Source organism: Acanthopagrus latus, chromosome 8, assembly GCF_904848185.1.
Source record: "Acanthopagrus latus isolate v.2019 chromosome 8, fAcaLat1.1, whole genome shotgun sequence".
Lineage (NCBI taxonomy): Eukaryota > Metazoa > Chordata > Actinopteri > Spariformes > Sparidae > Acanthopagrus > Acanthopagrus latus.
This window is the reverse complement of record NC_051046.1, coordinates 30,202,947-30,223,626: the sequence shown is the minus strand read 5'-3', so window position 1 is coordinate 30,223,626 and position 20,680 is coordinate 30,202,947. Positions and strand designations below refer to the sequence as shown.

General features: G+C 40.2%; 1 protein-coding gene across 17 annotated transcripts in view; it reads right to left on the bottom strand.

Moving 5' to 3' along the window:
- kiaa0513 (KIAA0513 ortholog) overlaps positions 1-20,680 on the bottom strand; it is a 56,248-nt gene that overhangs the window by 25,331 nt on the left and 10,237 nt on the right. The window contains exons 1-6 of one of the 17 annotated variants that reach the window (XM_037106889.1): positions 17,514-19,538; positions 17,305-17,408; positions 15,819-17,175; positions 10,766-10,790; positions 10,342-10,636; positions 2,776-3,348 (exon numbers count right to left, since the gene is read on the bottom strand). In XM_037106889.1, coding sequence (XP_036962784.1) covers positions 2,776-3,164 — 389 coding nt within the window. In that variant the 5' untranslated portion in view covers positions 3,165-3,348; positions 10,342-10,636; positions 10,766-10,790; ... (1 more) ...; positions 17,305-17,408; positions 17,514-19,538. Of the gene's footprint in view, positions 1-2,775; positions 3,349-10,341; positions 10,637-10,765; positions 10,791-11,202; positions 11,343-15,818; positions 19,539-20,680 lie in introns of those variants that run through there. The other 16 variants (XM_037106906.1, XM_037106894.1, XM_037106893.1 and 13 more) reach the window with 16 other exon arrangements.

Below are 20,680 nucleotides of genomic sequence, written 5' to 3'. Positions count from 1 at the left end.
GATTGTTTATTTTGGGATAATGCATAATACATGTACTGTGTAAGTTGTAGCTAAAAGGTATTTCCAATTTGCAGTCAGCACCCCTGTTGCAATTACAACAGTGATAAAACTGCTAGATCATTAGCTGTGACCTAAAGTCTGGCTTGATTTTGATTTTATGCTCATTTTAGCACATGTAGTTTTACAAATTCCTCCTTCAGGAACTTTAACTAAGATAATATCAAATTTCGAAAGGGGCTAATGTTAAAACATTTTTGATTCAACTTTATTAAAATGATAAACCACTGTATAAGTTGCAGCATTCTGCGTACTATCACCTGATTATCAAAATGGTTTCATGCTGTCCGCTACCAGAGTTTTTAGGCATAAAACACAAACAGGTCTTTCCTCATTTCCGACCGTGTTCACGGTAAACCCAAGGGCTATGACGCCATCGTCATATTTCCTGCTCCATAGTTCGCGACCGACGGATTAGCAGAAGAGCTTGTGTTTGTCTCTTTTTTGAGATTTGTGTGCTGGTGCCAACACAGAGTGTTTTATTTTGGTGTGAAAGGCAGGTGTGAAAACGCCCTAAAGTGAAACCTATCAGCTCCGCTGGCGTGGGGGACGTAGCAGCGGACAGTATCCAGTGGAAATAGACCTTAGTGTCATGCCCCCCTGACACCTCACTGCGTCCCCTGACAAGTACTGCCCTAGTAGCAGCAGTTGATTTTTATGAACTGTGAGGTACTTCTCTGGGCCAGATGATCATATCTGCCTCGCCATGTTGATAAAAAAAAAACACTTGAACACCTTGATAATGCTGTGCTGTAAAGATTGTGAGTGTTTGTTAGGGCTGTTTAGTCCTAAAATGTATAATTACTGAGTGTTCTCTAGTTACACATAGACACAGAAAATCGCATTGACCTCTAAATGGTACGGCGCCTGCTCCGCCTCCTGTAGAAGGACCCTCTAGCGCACCGTGAAAGCAGCAGAGAGGATCATCGGTGCCTCTCTCCCCTCCATCCAAGACCTCTACACCTCTCGCCTCACCCGCAAAGCTCTCTGCATTGCGAGAGACCCCACCCACCCGTCACACAGTCTCTTCACCCTGCTGCCATCAGGGAGGAGGCTGCGGAGCCTGCAGGCCAGGACCAGCAGACTGAGGGACAGCTTTATCCACCAGGCTGTCAGGATGCTGAACTCTCTCCCTGCTCTGCCCCCCTTCCACACACACACCCTCCCTGGACTCTGACTCTCCACCTGCTGCCCCCCTCCCCCCAATCCACACACACACACACACGGACTCTGAATGCCCCCCCCCTGCTGTGCACACACACACACACACACCCCGCCCCTGGAAAACAACAATCAGACCTTCAGACACTTTATCACTACCAGATAACTAAGCTCTCCTTATATATATATATATATATAAAAAAAAAAACCTATTCTCTCTTTTTGCACTACTGTTTACATTCACGTTTACATTGCACTACTGTTACTTGCCTTGTCTATTTATGTCATTTATAATTTATGTCATTTATAATGTCAAATTGTACAGTTGTCTATTTACTTTTCTATTTTTTTCTATATATTTATACATGTTTATTCTTTTCTATATGTTATGTTAAGTCACTAGAGGTTGAGAGTAACGAAATTTCGATTCTCTGCTTGTCCTGTACATGCTGCAGAATTGACAATAAAGTTGACTTTGACTTTGACTTTAAATCCGGCTGTTGGGCCTTACAGCCCGACATGCAGGGCAGTTCAAGGGCCCATTCATCACTGCTTGTTATATTTGTCTTTTAATAAAATGGTATTTAACATGGTAGCAAGTATCGATATTCCTTAAGGTATTGTATTGAATTTAAAAATTCCGGTACTGTGATAACACTATAGCTTTGAACATCCATCATCCTTGACACAATTGTGATCTACATGGAATACAAATGGCTTGCACATTTCAAATAACATTTGCATATATGTTCCTCTGAACATGCAGCAATATCATTTGCAACTAGAATGGAACTCAGTAGAGTACATAACTCCACCAAGACCCAACAGACATCTTTAATTCAATTAAGCCTAATCCAATATTAAATAGAACATACTGAAATCCAGTAGATCCAGATTTTCATTTGGATCCTCCTCAAACTGCACTCACTTATAGATGCCAGCCACCTAAATTTCCATCAAGGCCTATGCATTATTCCCTGAGAAAAACAGCCTCTCACAATGATAAAGAAAGTGAGAAAAAATGCCTGGTGGAGGCAATGAGGATGTTACCATTAGAACTGACATTAGGTTGACCAGGACAGAGACAACTGGTAACTTTACTACACTGATTAAACAAAAAAATAGAAGGTCAGAAAAATCAGTGTTTGAGAACCAGTTTATACCACTACCTACAATGCAGCTCACCACTGAAAGCTCATTTGGATTTTTTTTCCCATAAGCTTACATTATCAAAGACCAAGCTGTAAAAACAGTGGGTAAATCTGTTTAAGTGTCACAGTCACTGTAAAATGAATTCACTAAAATAATTTGATTAATTTCATCTGATAATAATTTTACTGTCTTGAAGAACTGCATGATTAAATCATGATATCCCCATTTATGTTAGCGAAGGGCTTAACAGAAAGTTAGTGGGTTGGCTGGTGGAAGGCTCTGTGTAAGGCAGTGTCTAAGAATTCCTGTGTGACACAAGTTTTCTAAGTAAATTCACCTCTTTGGTTTGACCTCATATTAGTTCATAACATAACATAGAAAGGACAAGAGAATGTTTTTCCTTACTTTCCATGAAACACCTTTGCCACATAAGCCTTCATGAATCGCCTCCTCTCTGCTGTCTCAGCTTCAGCATCTTCTCCACTGTGAGCAGATGAAGATGAAGACCTCCTCATTTCCCACATATGAGAGGGCGGGTCCATGTCATTCTCACTGTCTGCTGACTCTGTAGCATTGCTGTCATTTTCTCGTTCCTCTTGCTGGTGGTGAAAGCTGGGTTTGCTTGGCGCCATGGGCTCTGGCAATAAGGGCTGTTGGTGGATTCCCATGAAAGACTTGGGCTCTGGGGAGAAAATGTCTGTATGGCCTTGGTTATGGCCTCCATCTACACTAGGATTTATTGCCTCTGAGGGCAGGTCATAGTCATTCAGTTTGTCCACAGCTACACCCTCCATGTTAGAAGTTCCTTCCTTTTAGCAGTATATTTGAATAAGCTACTTATTACTCTATGGGAACATGAGGATGGACATAGATGTGGGTGCTCATTGGAGGTTTTAACTGAGGTCACTGTTGTTATTTAGTTTTGATCTTGCAGACTTTCCAAGTGAATCATCAAGTGAATTCACAAAGCTAATGCATCTGTGAACAAAGAAAAGACATTCAGTTCAGAATCTACTATAGACCCAAATTGCAGTGAGATGTTAACTATGAGTCTAAAACCATGCTAGCAAGGGAAAATTAGATAAATGCTGACTTCAGCATGTTCACCTGTTCACAATAACAATGCTAGCATTCTGATGTCTACCAGGTATTATCTTTCCAAGTTTACCATTTTACCTTAGTGTGCTTATATGCTAACGCTTGACAAATTTTTTCAACCAATACAGATAATCAGTAATAACTTTAAGAAAATGTATTATTCATAGCTCTGCAAGTATTTCTCCGAATACTTGCAGAACACCTATTGTAAGTTGTGTTAGGTACATCACGTTGCTCAACACTGGTGCTGCAGCTCTACTTCATGAACACGACAACAGCATTTTTGTTGTGTTGTTCTTCTTCTGTGTTCATGGGTGGTTGGCAAACCAACTTTAAAGGTGCATACCTCCACATACTGTGTAAAGGCTCCACTTGTAAAGTCACCAAAAGCAATTTGGCTTTGTATTGTCTGTTCAAATGATTGACTGTTATTTCATTATCTGCCAATAATGTATATTTTTCATTATCGAGCTGATAATTTATAGGTTTATCGTGCATCCCTCGTAAGAACTAACACCTAAGTCTTTGGTAAAGTATACACAATGTGTTTGTGTTTGTTTTCTTTTTTTGAACAATTTCTCTGTTCTTTGGCACAGGAACATTTTTTCAGGCCTGTTCCTGAGGGGCCCCTTGCTCTGAATGCTTATATCTAGGGTTGGGTGATGAACTCTATATTGATTTCAGTATCTGAGGAAGCCTCTTTACTGTGACATTATAGAAAGAAAGGCAGAGTGGGACGTCTCCCCAAAAGTCAGCCATTGACTGTGTCTGAAATTCCTGACCAATATGCTGTTTAGTTCACTAAAATGTTTATTAGTATGAAATCAATAGTATGTGAACTGCAAACAAACTACATGGAAATATTACAACAAACATTATTTAATTCCTGAATCAATATAACAAGCGCTTAGCCTGCTAGCTCAATGCTAACACGTAATGGAATTCCTGTTAATGCTCTAAGAGAGGTTAGTATTGTGGCATGCACAGCTTTTTATATGTTCTGTAAATGAAAGTATAGTTACTGACTTCATATTTCTAACTCAATCTGCTACTCTGTATCTTCAACACTGACCAGCAAGAGGTCAAAATGCATTTAAAAAGTGTGGGAAATACAAAAAAAATTATAGCTGCCGCACAGTGATGGGTCGGGTCCGGGCTATTTTTGGCAAGTTTAGGCAATTCTGAGCAACAAACAGGATCGCTCTGAGCTAATTGGCAAGTGGCAATACAACAGTGGCTTCACAAATTGAGTAAGCCATTCACTGTTGTGCAGGCAGATTTGAAACCACTGTAAAAAATTCAGTTATCAAGACAAAAATCTGAAAATACAGATATTGCAGCATGGACGTGTTGGTAATTTGTTTTTAAAAATGATTGATTTGCTCTATAATTGAATAACTGATGTTTAAAAATGCTGTTTGCATTAACTGCAATTATTCACATGAGAGCAGAATTCAAAATGTTCTCAAAAAGGTAACATTTTTTAATCATTAAAAAAATTTAGGTAAAATTCTGATATCTGTCAAAAATCATCTACCATGACTCTAAAAAATGTTCAGTTTTTTCATTGAAGATTTATTTATCAATTTGCAGGTATATGTTCACAGTAGTCTTCACAGTCAAACATTTTCATGCACTGTAGGCAAAAATTGTGGGAGGAGATAGGTTTTTATAAGTTTGAAAGTTTAAACAAAAAACAGAGTGATGGACTTCATAATTTTTAATAGGTTTAAATGTACAAAAGTTCCTTTAGTATTGGGGCTACAGTTTGATGAAAGTGTGACATTCTAGCGGGTTGATTTGTTATGAATTTTGAACTTTAGATGCTTGCTGTAGCGCCACTATTGGCTTGGGTTTACAGCTGAGGTAATCTGGCATGAGACTGGACCATTATGAAAATTTGGTCAGCTTTCACCCATGGTTTGGTCTAAGCCATTTGTTTTTATTTAATTTAGAGGTTTGCTGTGATGCCACCATCAGGACAATTGTCTTGTGTTTCATGCTGAGGACATCTGACATTTTGATCTGTCATCAACATCATCCTTGCTGGGTCTCGAACCCAAAACCACTGACACCAAGAACCAGCTCCTAACTCTAAGAGAGACCTGCTGTATAGCTTCATTTGTCAACTCAGGGAGTTCTGTTACCTGAACAAAAATCTGATAATTCATAAATTGCATCTTGACAGCATGGAAATGTTGGTGATTTGTTTTTTGCTTCATAAGAGAAAATCTGATATTTAAAAATGTCACTCTTACATTGACTCCAGTTGCGTGTGAGCAGAATTCAAAATGTTCTCAAAAATTGAGTTTTTGAGATAAAATTCTGATATTTGCCAAACTTCATCAACCATGACTCCAAAATATTCTCAATTTTTTCAGGAAGATTGAAAATGTTTTTTGATAGTATATGTTTACAGTACTGTTTGCAGTGCAACATTTTGATGCACCGTAGGCTTAATTTTCGATAAATCATAAGTCCGAGAAACAAGTTTTGTGGAGGACGGTCTGAAAATGCACTCTAGCAAGTTTGGTGACAGTTGAGCAAAAATTGTGGGAGGAGGTTTTATAAGTTTTACAAGTTTTGAAAAAAACTGAGTGATGGACTCCATAATTTGTGATGAGTTTAAGTGGACTACAGTTTCAGCAGTATTGGGGCTACAGTTTGGTGAAAGTTTCAAAACTGTAGCATGTACTGTCGATTTTGTAGGTATTTTCACAGTTTTAAAATTTAAACGCTTATTGTGCCCCCCACCAGAATATTGATATGTCCTTGGAATTAAGCAAATCTGGCATGGGGCCAGACATTTCTGTAAAGTTTTGTGAGTGTTCGCCCATGGAAAATATGACTTCCTCGAAAGAAAGCAAGCAAGAAAGCAAGAAAGCAAGAAAGCAAGAAAGAAAGAAAGAAAGAAAGAAAGAAAGTAGGAAGGAAGGAATACAATAGGCTCCTGGCAGCCCGGACCCTGATGAGGCACATCAGGATATAATGGCAATAAACCTGTCTACAATGTAATATTTATTTAAATTACATAGGTGTGAGAATGCATGTATGATTGTTCATTGTATTAGCTGATGTTCAGTTATGAAAAATGTGAGCTGTAGAGGGCAGGTTTGTGGCCTGATATTAAAAACACAACTTCCTGACAATACTGTTGTGTTTGCTATATCAAAGTTAGCTGGAAAAGACCAAATGGGTTTACTGCTTATAAGTTTTCAGTACCCAATTGAAAAGGGAGTGGGACAAATAATGAGGAAACATTACAAACAGATTAGAACACATCCCAGAATTCCATCTGATCAAATACAGAGACTCTACAGCTTCTCAGTTAAAAGCTCTACTATACTCTTGCTCTACTCTTCGCTTGTGTTTTATGAAATTTCGAATGACCACTGGATGAAGGAAAACACCTTCTCACTGGTTCCTTCTTGTACATCAGCATTCATAAGTGCAAATAACAGGAAGTTGAAATCACTGATTGAAAACCACAGGGCCAGGAAACTCAATCTTAAACTTCATATCTGATCTGAACAATTTCCTAGTTACAAACTGACTGCTGCACTTCTGTTAATCTGTTGTGTAACTCAAACAGCAACGTAACTGCTCTGACCCCATCATAGCACAGTACACAACACTAACTTCCTACCCAGGGGTCCCCAGCACTCTTCACCCTGGCCTCATTTGCTCTGAGAAGGAAACACAGCAATGGCTGCCCCTTCATTTACACATCAATCCACAATCTACAATCCACACTTAAGCTAATCTGCTGTCGCTCCTCTATCATAGGGTCCTGTTTGGTCTTCTGATTTGGTCTTTTAATACTGTTAGCCTCACACGCACGCACATGTGCACACATGCACGCACACACACACACAAAAGCTAGATTACGAGCCCTGGGGCCTAGTGTATGTTTGGGCTGAAGCTCTGAAGATGGAGTGGTTATATAATGCAGTATTTAATGAGTAAGACCAAAAGGCACACACACACACACAAAATATTGTAGCTGCTTATTGCTGCAAAGCAAAATCCTACCAGATAATTTCTGGTATAACAGAAATGATGTTATACTGAACTACCAAACTGAACTGAGCAAGCAGCAGAGCCCCACAGTCAGTCAGTCATGATTCCCTGCCGCATAGAGAGGGCAGCAGTACAATCACCTGCTCGCCAATACTGTTTTTTTTTGTTATGCGTTTCTACTTCCGGGGTAGAAAATTGAAGGCAACACAAATGTGTTGCAGTTCCTTGAATGACCAATTCAGGCTCCAAAAGTACCCATGTTAAAAAGCCTAAATTTACAGCAGGAATAAGCATGTTTACAGCCTGCCACACAAAACGGTTTCTGTCTATAAAGCCAAATTCCCTCGCTCATGACAACTTTATGGGGCGTGGATTTATAACTTACATAGGCGCTCTGAGTGACAGCTAGACATTAGCTATCTAGCTTGCCGTCAGCACTGGCCTTCATTCTGCTGACCTTAGCTCAACCAAAACTCCACCTACACTCCATCTATTTGGAGTAACAGCGAGTTCAGAAAATGTCCGAAGGTATGTCAATTGCTGCTCAGTGGTATATGCTGATCCCTTAACTGGTATACCTATCCTTGGGGTGGAATGTCGCTGTTATTCCACTGGCATTCCACGAACACATGATGGTATGTCCCGCTTGAGACCTTTATGCCATTGAAAGACTGTTGGATCGGTACTGTTGACTTGATAGCAGAAACTTTGAGCCAACCAACCAAATGATACTGACAGGACTTCTTTATAAGGAGAACACAATAATGCAGTTCTTCGTATAAAATCATATAAAATGTTTACTGTACCTTGAATGACCAGAAAGGAAAATATGACTTGCATAGACATTGGGATATTTTCTAACACATGATAGTTTTAATGTTAACTGTTTTACTTGTGAAAAGAACCTATATATCCAGTTTATCAGCCTCTGGGCATCAATACCAACTGATCCAGTGGTATAAGCCTTTGGGTACTATACTGGCTAAATTTGGGTGTGCGTCTATTTGGATCGTCTTTCTCTTTACTAACAGATTACTCTGGTCATTCAAAGTACAGCTGACATGATTCATAATATATCACAAAGGTTAATGTTCCACAACGTAGATTTTATATGAAGTAATGTATTATTGTGTTGTCCTAATAAAGAGAACCTGTCACAAAGTATTGCTTGGTTAGTTGGCCCACAGCTTCTGCAATCAATTAGTCAGACTGGCGAAAGTGGCTGGGATAACATTAACCATGTTAGCTAAGGCTAGCTCTTCCATTAGCTTTGAGTAGTTTACAGGCAGAAATTTAAACAATGCTATCATATTGCAAGAATCCCATATATGCCTACATGCCAACAACATAACAAACAACAGAAATGCATATATTCCTTTATTTAAGGCACTGTCAATAAAGACTTGAAAAATGTATACATTTACAGCAGTACTTGCTATAAAACCAGCCCAGTGGCAGGAGGCACTACCCGTCTCAAGCGGGACATACCGTCCTGTGTCAGTGGAATACCAGCGGAATAATTGCGACATACCTCTTCAAGGATTGGTATACCAGTCTAGGGATCAGCATATACCGCTGAGCAGCAATTGACATACATTTGGCCAATTTTTGGATCTCGATGCTACTGTCCATTTGATTATCAGCCTGACAAGTGCTTACTGCAGGAAGTAACCACTAAAGTAAACACTGCAGGTCACAGTTGAACTAGTAGTTATGTAATTGTTGATGGATGTTTACAAAAGACAGTTTGACAATTGTGTCCCACCTGGTAGTTACTTTACTGGAGAAGGGAAGGGACTGCTTATGGCAACTTCATTTTTTTGTGAAAGTACCAACAGTCATCCCTACTGTACATTGATATTGAGGTATTTCTTAAAATATATTGTAATTTTGTATTATTTGTCTCCCAGTCCTGTCGCTGATTAAGGGCTTTTGTGGAGATTTCAATACATTGAGAGTTATATCATGGAACACCATATAGCCTTAAATAAATAGACTTAAATATTGCTATATTATTTCAGGGTCATATGAGGGCTGTGAAATTGTAACTGAGAGTTATGTCAGGAGTAAATGTAGTCATTTTCCACCACTGCCCAAAACCAAGTCCGAGTCCAGACATTAACAGGCTGCAGGGTGTCTCTTAAGTGTTCTAGCTGTTGGAATGTTGAGGTTTACATGGACTCTAAAGGCCCCAGCCTCCTCTAGAGAAGTTTCGACACAGTGGGACCAAACAAGACTGGACTATATTAGAAAGAAGTGTTTGTGTGTTACCTGATTGAAGGCGTTAAAGTCAGTCCTAACTTTGATCAGCTTCTGCCACCAACAAGAGGGAACAACTGCTCTGTGATATAGCTTTGTGTGACTTACAGCAACAATAAAGTCACATATTTACAATACAGTCTGAAAGCCACAATTCCCATCACACCTAGAGGAATAATGATTTATTTACTGTCACTTACAATAAGGTAATTTAGTTTTATGGAACAAAATGTCCTCATAAGCATACATTTAAAGTTGACTTTGGGTACACAGTATTACAGCTGAACTGCTTGACCACACATCACATGCTGCAATAGATGTGTGACAAGACGAAGTGGCTGACAGCAGATAAGATAGGTGTAGAACCTCAGCTGAAGTTAGCCAATGTTGAGGGGACTGCACTCGTTACAGGCAACACTATCACAGGCACAACAACACTAAGTTGGAGGTTCTCCTCCATGTGCACTCCAATAAGCAAACTATAAACCCAAAGAACTAGAGTACCAGTAATATTTAATCAGATTAGCCTTCCTTAACTGTCAAATCTCTCTATAATGAAAAATATTTTTCGCATTGTGAATATGTGGTAAAAACCTTTTAGTGGCTCCAGAGGAAGATGCATGTAACCTGATTAGTTGGCTCTGTGATGTCAATGCAACTTAGTCAGGCTCAGTTGCATTGAGGTTAGTGGGTAGTGCTCAAGCTTTTGAGAGGCAGTCCACTGGTTCAGCATTGCACTCCTAGCACTGCTGGGCTCGTTATGGACAGTTTAAAAACAAATGGTCAAAACTGGTTCAGCAGGTACTGTGTCGAGGTATTGCCTTTCTTATTCCACATTATTTCGAATCTGGATCTGGACATCTGGACGAATAACAAAAGTTGAAATCACCTATAAATACAATGTGCTTAGTTATGCACTTGCTGAAAACAAATGAGTCAATTCACAAAAACATTTTGTGGTATTTTTCATTTGGTATAAATCTTGGTCAATATGCAAACTGAATGAGGTTTAGTTTACCTTTCTCCATAGCAGCCAGAATCTGCTGTGAATAAATCAAAGTAGGAAGAGTTAAAAACATACGAATGAAACAGGTGATTGGACTCCCACACAGAGAACCATAGTTCATCAACTGACACAAACGCTGACCTACGGGTTGAATTTGCCGGACTGGGCGTACATGATATCTGAGATAGGAAGCAGCACTGAGTAAACACCGCTAAAGGCTGACATTTCCTGTAACGTTAATCTGGTATTTTCAGGCAAGCGGGGGAACCCCACGTCAACCATGGACTTGAGAGCAAACACGCACCGAATACACTCTAATTGCGGCCAAAATGTGGCGACAGGAGCAGAATTAACGCCTACGCTTTGATCCCAATAAGACACAAATCGACAGTAATGTTAGCAAAAATTACGTGTACAAGTCGTGACAGAAGAAGTCTAGAATGCCTCACCTGACATTTTCATTGACATTGACATAAGTCACAGCTATACATACATGAATTGTCTCGTGCTGACAACAGAAGAGAGCTGCTTCTCAACGTTGTTAATACGCCGCAGGTTTTGATCACAGAGGAGCGCATGCGCAATCAGCAGAGAGAATGACGAACGGAGAACCCAATGACGACAGCAACTAGCACAGCCAATGAGCGCAAACGAAGCAGCAGTCGTGCTCTGTCAAGTCGACATGAGTATTACCGAAAATGTCTTCTGTAAATTTTTTCAAATTAAAAGGCTGAACTACTTCATTGCATTAACAAAACTGCGATTAAACTAAGATTCAATGACATTTGTTAATATTCTTGTCAAATATTTTCACACATACAATAATGTATGTGTGTGTGTATGTATGTGTGTGTGTATGTATATATATATATATATATATATATATATATATATATATATATATATATATATATATATATATAGAGAGAGAGAGAGAGAGAGAGAGAGAGAGAGAGAGAGAGAGATAATTAAACACAACAGTTTCATTGTCCATTGTACATTCATTGCTCTGTTGCAGAGCCATAGTTTTATTTTAAATTCTCTACCCAGCCTATAACGGTATTCCACTATGAATTTTAAATGTATGTGTATATATTTCTATCTATCTATCTATCTATCTATCTATCTATCTATCTATCTATATATCTATATCTATATCTATATCTATATATATATATATATATATATATACATATACATATATATATATATATATATATATATATATATATATATATATGCTCTGTCAGTGATTCTACGTTTTGACCCGAGTAAAAGCAAACGTGTGTATCAGGTGAAAAATGAAACCATGTATCACTGTATACACCAGAATGTGTGGAAACACCCACTGTGGCTGCACTTGGGCAGTTTTTAAATCAATTATTTATTCCTAGGTTTATTTTTTGTTGTTTTTCCAGTTGTGTATGACTGTCAAACTAGACAATAAAGTAAAATGTCTTTCTTTTGCTGTATTCCTTAATGTTTTACAAAGAATTTAACCTGAAACAGGTCTGACAACAATAATAATCACATCACATCCATGCTGGGGTTCCTTTCACAAAGCAGGTTCAACAACTTTGAGTCTAACCCTGAACTCTGAGTTGATCTACTCTGAGATAGAAAACTCTGAGTTTTCGGCTCCAGAACAGCTGATTTTAGTTAGTTTGATCAACTCGGAGTAGTTTCACCTGGAGTTAAGCACGTGCGCCAAAAGTATAAAAAGACAGCATCAATGGAGCTCCAACTCGACAAGTCACCATGGCAACGGGGAAGAGGGGGTCTACGTTTTTCACCCCACTGGAATTAGAAATATTAATGCGCTCATATGGTGAGTTTGAGCACGTATTTAGAAGGAAGTGTAACACCGATGCAGCAGCAAAAGAGAGGGAGACAGCGTGGGAGAACATTGCTGCTTGGGTCAATGCGTAAGTTTAAATATAGTTCTTTGCAATCACAATAATATTACAGGGGGAAACTGCTTGAGTGGTAGTCTATTAATTTATTTCATTTAGTTGCAGTCCCACGGGGGAGAAGCACACTTGGCAGCAGCTTAAGATGAAACATAAAAACATTGTTCAAACAGGTAAGACTGTGGCATAATCTCATGGGAGTACCTCATTTTGATCATGTTTTACATTGTAAAGTAAATATTAAGTGGATGTTTGACTGTACAGTTGTTTTATCCCCAACATATTGCTGTTTTCACGCACATAAAGGTCTTCTCATCTATATCATGTTCTGTTAAATAACTAAGCCTAGTTAAACTAACACAGACCGTTGTAACTTAGTTGACATTCTTTAATTTGTGACGTTATTTTATTTACACTATTGATTAAAAGCTGCTAATTTCATATTGTTATTCAAGTTAAAAACAGCGTTAAAAGAGTTGAATTCATAATACTGATATTGATTACATACGACATTGAATTTCTATTTGTAGTTGTCTACAGAGGGTTCACTTTAAGAAAACAGCATGTCCCATAAAGCTTTGCGTGATTTCCCGGATGTTATTTAGAAAAGACCGGTGTTTCGGATTAACGCGGGGCTATGTTAACTGGCGACCGTCAGCCGAATGCGTCTGTGGTCACCGTAGCTACAACAGATGTTGAAAACGGGAAGAGAAGACGTAGCTGTCCTCAGATCTGCCTCTTTGTTCAGGTTTTCTCTGGTCAAAACATACCTGATACGTGTTCGGGCTGCTATTTGATTAAACGTGTCTGACCCTCAGTCGCTGTATCAAAGTTGCTGGTTGTTACGGAGGACGTTGTAAACAGGAAAATGGAGCGTTGCTCTTCCTGTGAATGTGTCTATCTTTAATAAACCTTTATTAAAAACACGTACTCATGACTTCTCCCTGTAAACATGCATCACACAAGGGAACTATAAACCTTGTAAATAAAATAAAAGTTAAAAAAAAAAGAAAAAAAAAACTCACATTCACTGAGGGAAAAAAAGACAAGAGCGGCAGCCAAACCACTCTACCAATCAAATCACGAAGGTGACTCTCGGTATGACCTATTTCTCTCTTCACAGCAGACACACAGACACCTCTGGGTCGCAGAAGAAGGCCAGATCAACTTGTGACCGCAGCGTCTGTTCACCGTGTCTGTACGGTGATGATTTATAACACAAATAAGATTCTACAAAAGAATAAGGTCTTTCTTGGTAAAAACCTTCTATAATGAAGTAAAATGAAATAGAATCCTTGAATGATGGAAAATAACCGAGTCTATATTTTGAGCAGATAAAGAGGACAATTTTCATAAAATTTTGGTATTGTCCAGTTGTTGCATCTTTTGGGCAGCAAGTGTTATTCCTACACAGTTAAAGTGGCCTATAACATAATCTTACAGATACGAACATACATTGATCATGTTTTTGGTGCATAGACACTGGTCACAAGCTGTCCTGTCACCTTCGGTGTCCAAAAGGTGTCTGTACTTATGCTAAAAGGATATGCTGTAAGTAAAATTGTAGTTAGTCTGGTGTAGCGGGTTAGTTGTAATGCTTTTTTTTCCCTCACTGAGTCTAAGTTCGAGTCCCATGTTTTATTTATTTATTTGTTTCGTTTAAAAGGGTTCCATTGTTCTTCTGTGTGAGGAATATTTACTCAAATAGACAGCAAAGACGAGTAAGTGCATTTCATGAAGGTTATGCTTATTTGTGTTATAAATCATCACCGTACAGACACGGTGAACAGACGCTGCGGTCACAAGTTGATCTGGCCTTCTTCTGCGACCCAGAGGTGTCTGTGTGTCCGCTGTGAAGAGAGAAATAGGTCATACCGAGAATCAGCTGAGCGATTTGATTGGTAAAGTGGTTTGGCTGCCGCGCTTGTGTTTTTGCCCCTCAGTGAATGTGAGTTCAAGTCCCGTAATTTTTTTTTCTTTTTTTTTTTTTTTAACTTTCATTTTATTTACAAGGTTTATAGTTCCCTTGTGTGATGCATGTTTACAGGGAGAACTCACGAGTACGTGTTTTTAATAAAGGTTTATTAAAGATAGACACATTCACAGGAAGAGCAACGCTCCAGCTTCCTGTTTACAACGTCTTCCGTAACAACCAGCAACTTTGATACAGCGACTGAGGGTCAGACACGTTTAATCAAACAGCAGCCCGAACACGTATCAGGTATGTTTTGACCAGAGAAAACCTGAACAAAGAGGCAGATCTGAGGACAGCTACGTCTTCTCTTCCCGTTTTCAACATCTGTTGTAGCTACGGTGACCACAGACTCATTCGGCTGACGGTCGCCAGTTAACATAGCCCCGCGTTAATCCGAAACACCTGGAGCAGTTTTTTTTCTCTCTCTTCAGAGCAGCTTTAAGTGACTGAACGAATGCCAAGTTATGCCAAAGTGATATTTTCTGCACTTTTTTGGGTGTCACCTTTTTTTCCTATATAAAGCCAAGCTTTATTTTCCATTTCTGACGTCCTGTGAAGCTTTTGATCGTAGTTAATCTACATTTTTTTGGTGCCGAAACCCGGGAAATAATGAGCCAGGGAGACACAAAGGGAGCTGGAGCAGCCGCTCCTCGCATGTCCGAGGAGGAACGTAAAACAGAAATGGAAAGAATGAGAAGAAAGCGGGGTACAGTCAGAGGTACTACGACACCTCTTTTGAACCAGATTGACAGTGAAATGGCCAAGCCAGATCCGGACATGGGTAACTTGAGCACTTTATTGGATATGTTGTCCGCGAGCTGTTCAATTCCATAGTCCAGTTCTGGACTATGAAATTGAACAGCTCACTGCGTTGGATGACTTGGAGCATGAGATTGAAACAACGGAGGACTACAAGCAACGTGTCATCTCGCTTAAGAGCCGCGCACTGCGCATGATAAGGAGAAAGGAGGCTCAAAGCCAGAGCCAAGCAACGACGCAGCACAGGGTGAGCGATGCTAGTTCAGCTAACTCATTAGCACACAGACAGTCTGTGAAGCTACCGAAATTGATTATTGACAAGTACAACGGAGATGTCAGTAGATGGCTGGAGTTTTGGAGCCAGTATGAGACGGCAGTTCATACGAATGATGCACGATGCAAACGTGAGAAGTTTACTTACTTGAAGACGTATCTCTCTGGACCAGCTGCAAAGGCAGTAGCAGGACCGATGCTAACTGATGCAAATTATGACAGCGCGATCACTCTGCTACAAAGTAGATTTGGAAGGAAAGATCTGGTGATCAGTGCTCACATGTAAAGGCTGCTGAATCTAAATCCTCTAAAGAAATCCTCTGATGTGCATGCATTAAGGCAGCTATATGATGAATTAATGTGAAATTCAAATTAGGAGCTTGGAGTCACTGGGTGTAGTGTCAGACACCTATGGAAGCCTACTATGCTCAATTTTAATGAAGATGATTCCAGATGACATAGCTCTTGAATATAGCTGTCAGAGGGGAGGTGATGATGAATGGAAAGTTGATGAGATAGTCAAATTCCTACAGAAGGAGGTTCAGAGCAGAGAAAGAGCACTGCAAATGACAACGTCATACACTCAGAAAGAACAGAACCCAGAAAGAAAGCCATGGAAGCAGTCCACATCATTCAATGAACTTACCAATAATAAGACAAGAGACACTCACTCTTCACACGTTTGGCTCCTCTGTCCCTACAAGTCATGATGCAACACAGTGAGAGTAATATTGGAGAATGTCTGGGACAGCCAGAAATTGAAATTGAGGCCTCAGAAACCCCACAGGTGTGCACAGCTGTGATGAATATTCCTGGTGACCAGATTCAATATGAGCTCAAGAAAAAGAGATTAAGACTAGCAGACTTCCCAGACAATGATGATGATCCTGAGCTCTCTGTCCAGATAGGAGCTGACTACTACTGGCAAATGGTCTCAGGAAGAGTGGAGAGACTGACAGAGACATTAGTTGCTGTGGAGAGCACCTTCTGATGGTCTGTGCAGGGACCAGTGTCCATGTCAAGTGCAGCCAAGGCAACCTGCATGTTCATTCCACTTGAAGAGGACACAGTTGTCTCCAAACAGCTAAGTGCATTCTGGGAAATTGAGTCTCTGGGTATCACAAGAGAGAAAAAACAGAACCCAGCTGAAGAAGAGGCTCTGCAGATGTTCGAGAGAACAACCACCTTCAAAGATGGACGATACCATGTGGCATTGTCATGGAAACAAGAAAGAGCAGAGCTCCAAGACAACTACATGGTTGCTAAAATGCGATTTGAAGGTCTGAAAAAGAGACTAAAGAAAGATGTCACCTTCTATAGCAGATACAAGGACAACACAAATGCAGACACTGTGAAATACTACTTACCACACCATGCAGTGCTCAGAGAAGACAAAGTAACCACAAAACTGAGAGTGGTGTTTGATGCGTCATCTCATGAAGATGGATGTCCATCCCTCAATGACTGTCTGCTCACGGGACCCAATCTGAATCCAGATCTCCTCACTGTTCTCATTAAATTCAGAAAACACGAAATAGCCTTCATGCCAGACATAAAAAAAAAAGCTTTCTTGCAGATCTCCCTAGTGGAGAGTGACAGAGATGCAGTGAGATTCTTGTGGCTCACAGGCCCACCAAGTGGAGAAGAGGATGGAGAACTGCGTGTGCTGAGGATGACCAGAGTGGTGTCTTGAGCCTCCCCAAGTCCATTCCTGCTCGCAGCAACAATCAGAAAGCACCTGAAACAATATGAAACAGAACAACCAGAAGTTGTAGAGACACTAATGGAGTCGCTGTACATGAATGATTTCATCGCAAGTTCACACAATGTTGAAGAGGCCTACCATGTGACCACAACTGCTAAACAAATACTGTCAACTGCAGGCATGGACCTCTGCAAGTGGATGACTAAATCTCATGAGCTGGAGAAGAAATGGGAGGAGAGCACAGCACACCACACCCTGGCTCCAGAGACACACGGAGCAGTGCTAAGGTGTTGGGCTTAGTGTGGAGACCAGGAACTGATGACTTCACCTTTGAGCTCAGACCACTATTAAGCATTCTAAAGGAAAAGAAGAGCACAAAGAGAAGCGTTCTGCAGTCAGCTGCACGCATCTATGACCCACTCGGGTTCCTGACACCTTTCACAATCAGAATCAAGTGCATGTTTCAAGAAATGTGGGAGAGAGGACTTTCCTGGGATGAAGAGCTACCACCTGATCTGACTAGAGAATGGCAACAGCACCACTGCAAACAGAGTGACCGAAAACCAGTCACTGACCAACCCTGAGACATGGTCACACATCGCAGGGAAGATCAATCCAGCTGACCTCCTCACAAGAGGACAAGGTGTTGAAAGCCTGATACAGAACCAGCTATAGTGGAACGGACCCAGCGTTCTGACATCACCCAATCAGTCAGAGGAGACTGATAATGAAGACGTTCCAGTCAAAGTGAATGCAGAACTGAAGTCCAGTCCACAGATCACTGTGCAGCTTGCTGCAAACGACACAGACCCCATTGAACCAGTGTTAGAACTGGAACGATATGGCAAGCTGAAAAGAGTCCTCAGAGTGACAGGCTGGATAAAGAGATTCATAGCCAATGCTCAAACAAAAACAAAGACAAGAGGAGAACTGACTGCTGACGAGCTCTTCGAGGCAGAAAAGTACTGGAACACAAACCCAGAGTTTCAGCCAGGAAATAAAACAACTGAAAGTGGGAAAGAGCCTAAACAATGACTGCAAGATCAAAGACCTGAAACCGTTCCTGGATGAACACGAGCTGCTCAGTGTGGGAGGAAGGCTGCAGCAGTCCAACTTCACTTTCAGAGAGCAGCACCCATGGATTATGCCCAATAAACACCAATATTCAGAACTGCTGATACAGAGCTGTCATGAAAAGGTGATGCACTCAGGAGTGAGAGATACTGGATCTTACGTGCAAGGCAGCTAGTCAAGAGCACTGTGGCTGACTGCACAATATGCAAAAGATTCAAGGAAAAAGCCGGACATACAAGTCATACATTTCACTATTCACCTTTGCTGTGACCAGAACGGTACACCTGGAACTGGTCTCAGATCAGTCAACAGAGTCATTCCTGTTAGCGTTGAAAAGATTTAACTCCAGAAGAGGGTTATGCAAAACAATCTACTCAGACAATGCAAGAACGTTCAAGAGAGCTGATCAGGACATCAAAGAGCTGTGGAAAGCTATCAAAGAACCCCATCTGTTAGAGTTCTTCTCAGAAAGAGGCATCACTTGGAAGTTCATCGCAGAGCGAGCAGCCTGGTGGGGCGGATTCTGGGAGAGACTCGTCCAATCAGTCAAGACATGCCTTAAGAAGATACTTGGGAGAGCTTCACTCAACTTTGAAGAGATGTGCACAATATTGACAGAAGTGGCTGTCATAAGCTCAAGGCCTCTAACATTTGTGCACAATGAAGTGGATGAACCACAGCCGCTGACCCCAGCCCACTTCCTGGTGGGAAAACGACATCTCTGCCACCAAAGCCCTTCCCTGCTGACACACAGCACTCAAGTGCCAACAAGGCAGAGATAACTCGAAGATGGAAATACAGGCAGAGACTCACAACTAGCTTTTGAAACGCCTGGCGTAAGGATTACCTGTCGGACCTGAAGTCAGCACACTGCTGTGCCACACCGACACCCACCGAAAACCCACTGAAAGTGATGTTGTACTCATTGGAGAAGACAATACCCCCAGACAAACCTGGAAAATGGGATCTCAACCCCATAGAAAATCTGTGGAGGGAGTTGAAAGTCTGTGTTGCCCAACGACAGCCCCAAAACATCACTGCTCTAGAGGAGATCTGCATGGAGGAATGAGCCAAAATACCAGCAACAGTGTGTGAAAAGCTTGTGAAGAGTTACAGAAAATGTTTGGCCTCCGTTATTGCCAACAAAGGGTACATAACAAAGTATTGAGATGAACTTTTGGTATTGACCAAATACTTATTTTCCACCATGATTTGCAAATAAATTCTTTAAAAATCAAACAATGTGATTTTCTGTTTTTTTTTTCCACATTCTGTCTCTCATGGTTGAGGTTTACCCATGTTGACAATTACAGGCCTCTCTAATCTTTTCAAGTAGGAGAACTTGCACAATTGGTGGTTGACTAAATACTTATTTGCCCCACTGTATATACATATATATATATATATATATATATATATATATATATATATATATATATATATATATATATATATATATATATATATATATATATATATATATATATATATATATATATATATATATATATATATATATATATATATATATATATGGATGGATGGATGGATAGATAGATTTTTCTCAAAACCAGACCGCAGAATTATACTACGCCAAAACTCGCCTGCTGACTGAATGAATGAGGAAATGAAATACCATGTGTGGCTGAAAGAGGGTGGAGACAGAGAGAAACTCAAGGTTTTGAGAAAAACCTGGTCCCGACCAGGTTAGCTTCATATAGTATGTTACCATGGTAACTGACCAAGAGCTTAAGTTAACTCTCTCTGTCAAACAGGCTAGAGTTTCCACTCTTTCTCTGGTTTGAGTTACCTCCCTTTGTGAAAAGGAAAACTCAGAGTTTCCCTCATTTCAGGGTTAACAGACTCAGAGTTTTCACTAAACCTGCTTTGTGAGACGAACCCCAGGTGTAGCAGTACACGCACACACACACACACACACACACACACACATCAAATAAAAGTATACCCCCAAAAAACCTTAAAAATCCTCCGAGCAGTGGGACGCAGAATTATTTTGGGGTATTTTATTTGGTTTTGTCTGTGGTTACCATGGAGACCGTTTGGAAAAATTATGTGGTTAAACTACACCTGACTTCTTCTCAGCAAGGGGTGAGTAGATGACTGAATTTTCATTTTTGGTCAACTATTCCCTTAGCAAAAAGTAGTATACTTGAAGTTCATTTTCTTAAGTATGCTTGAGTATAAGTATAGCAAGTATACTACACATACTT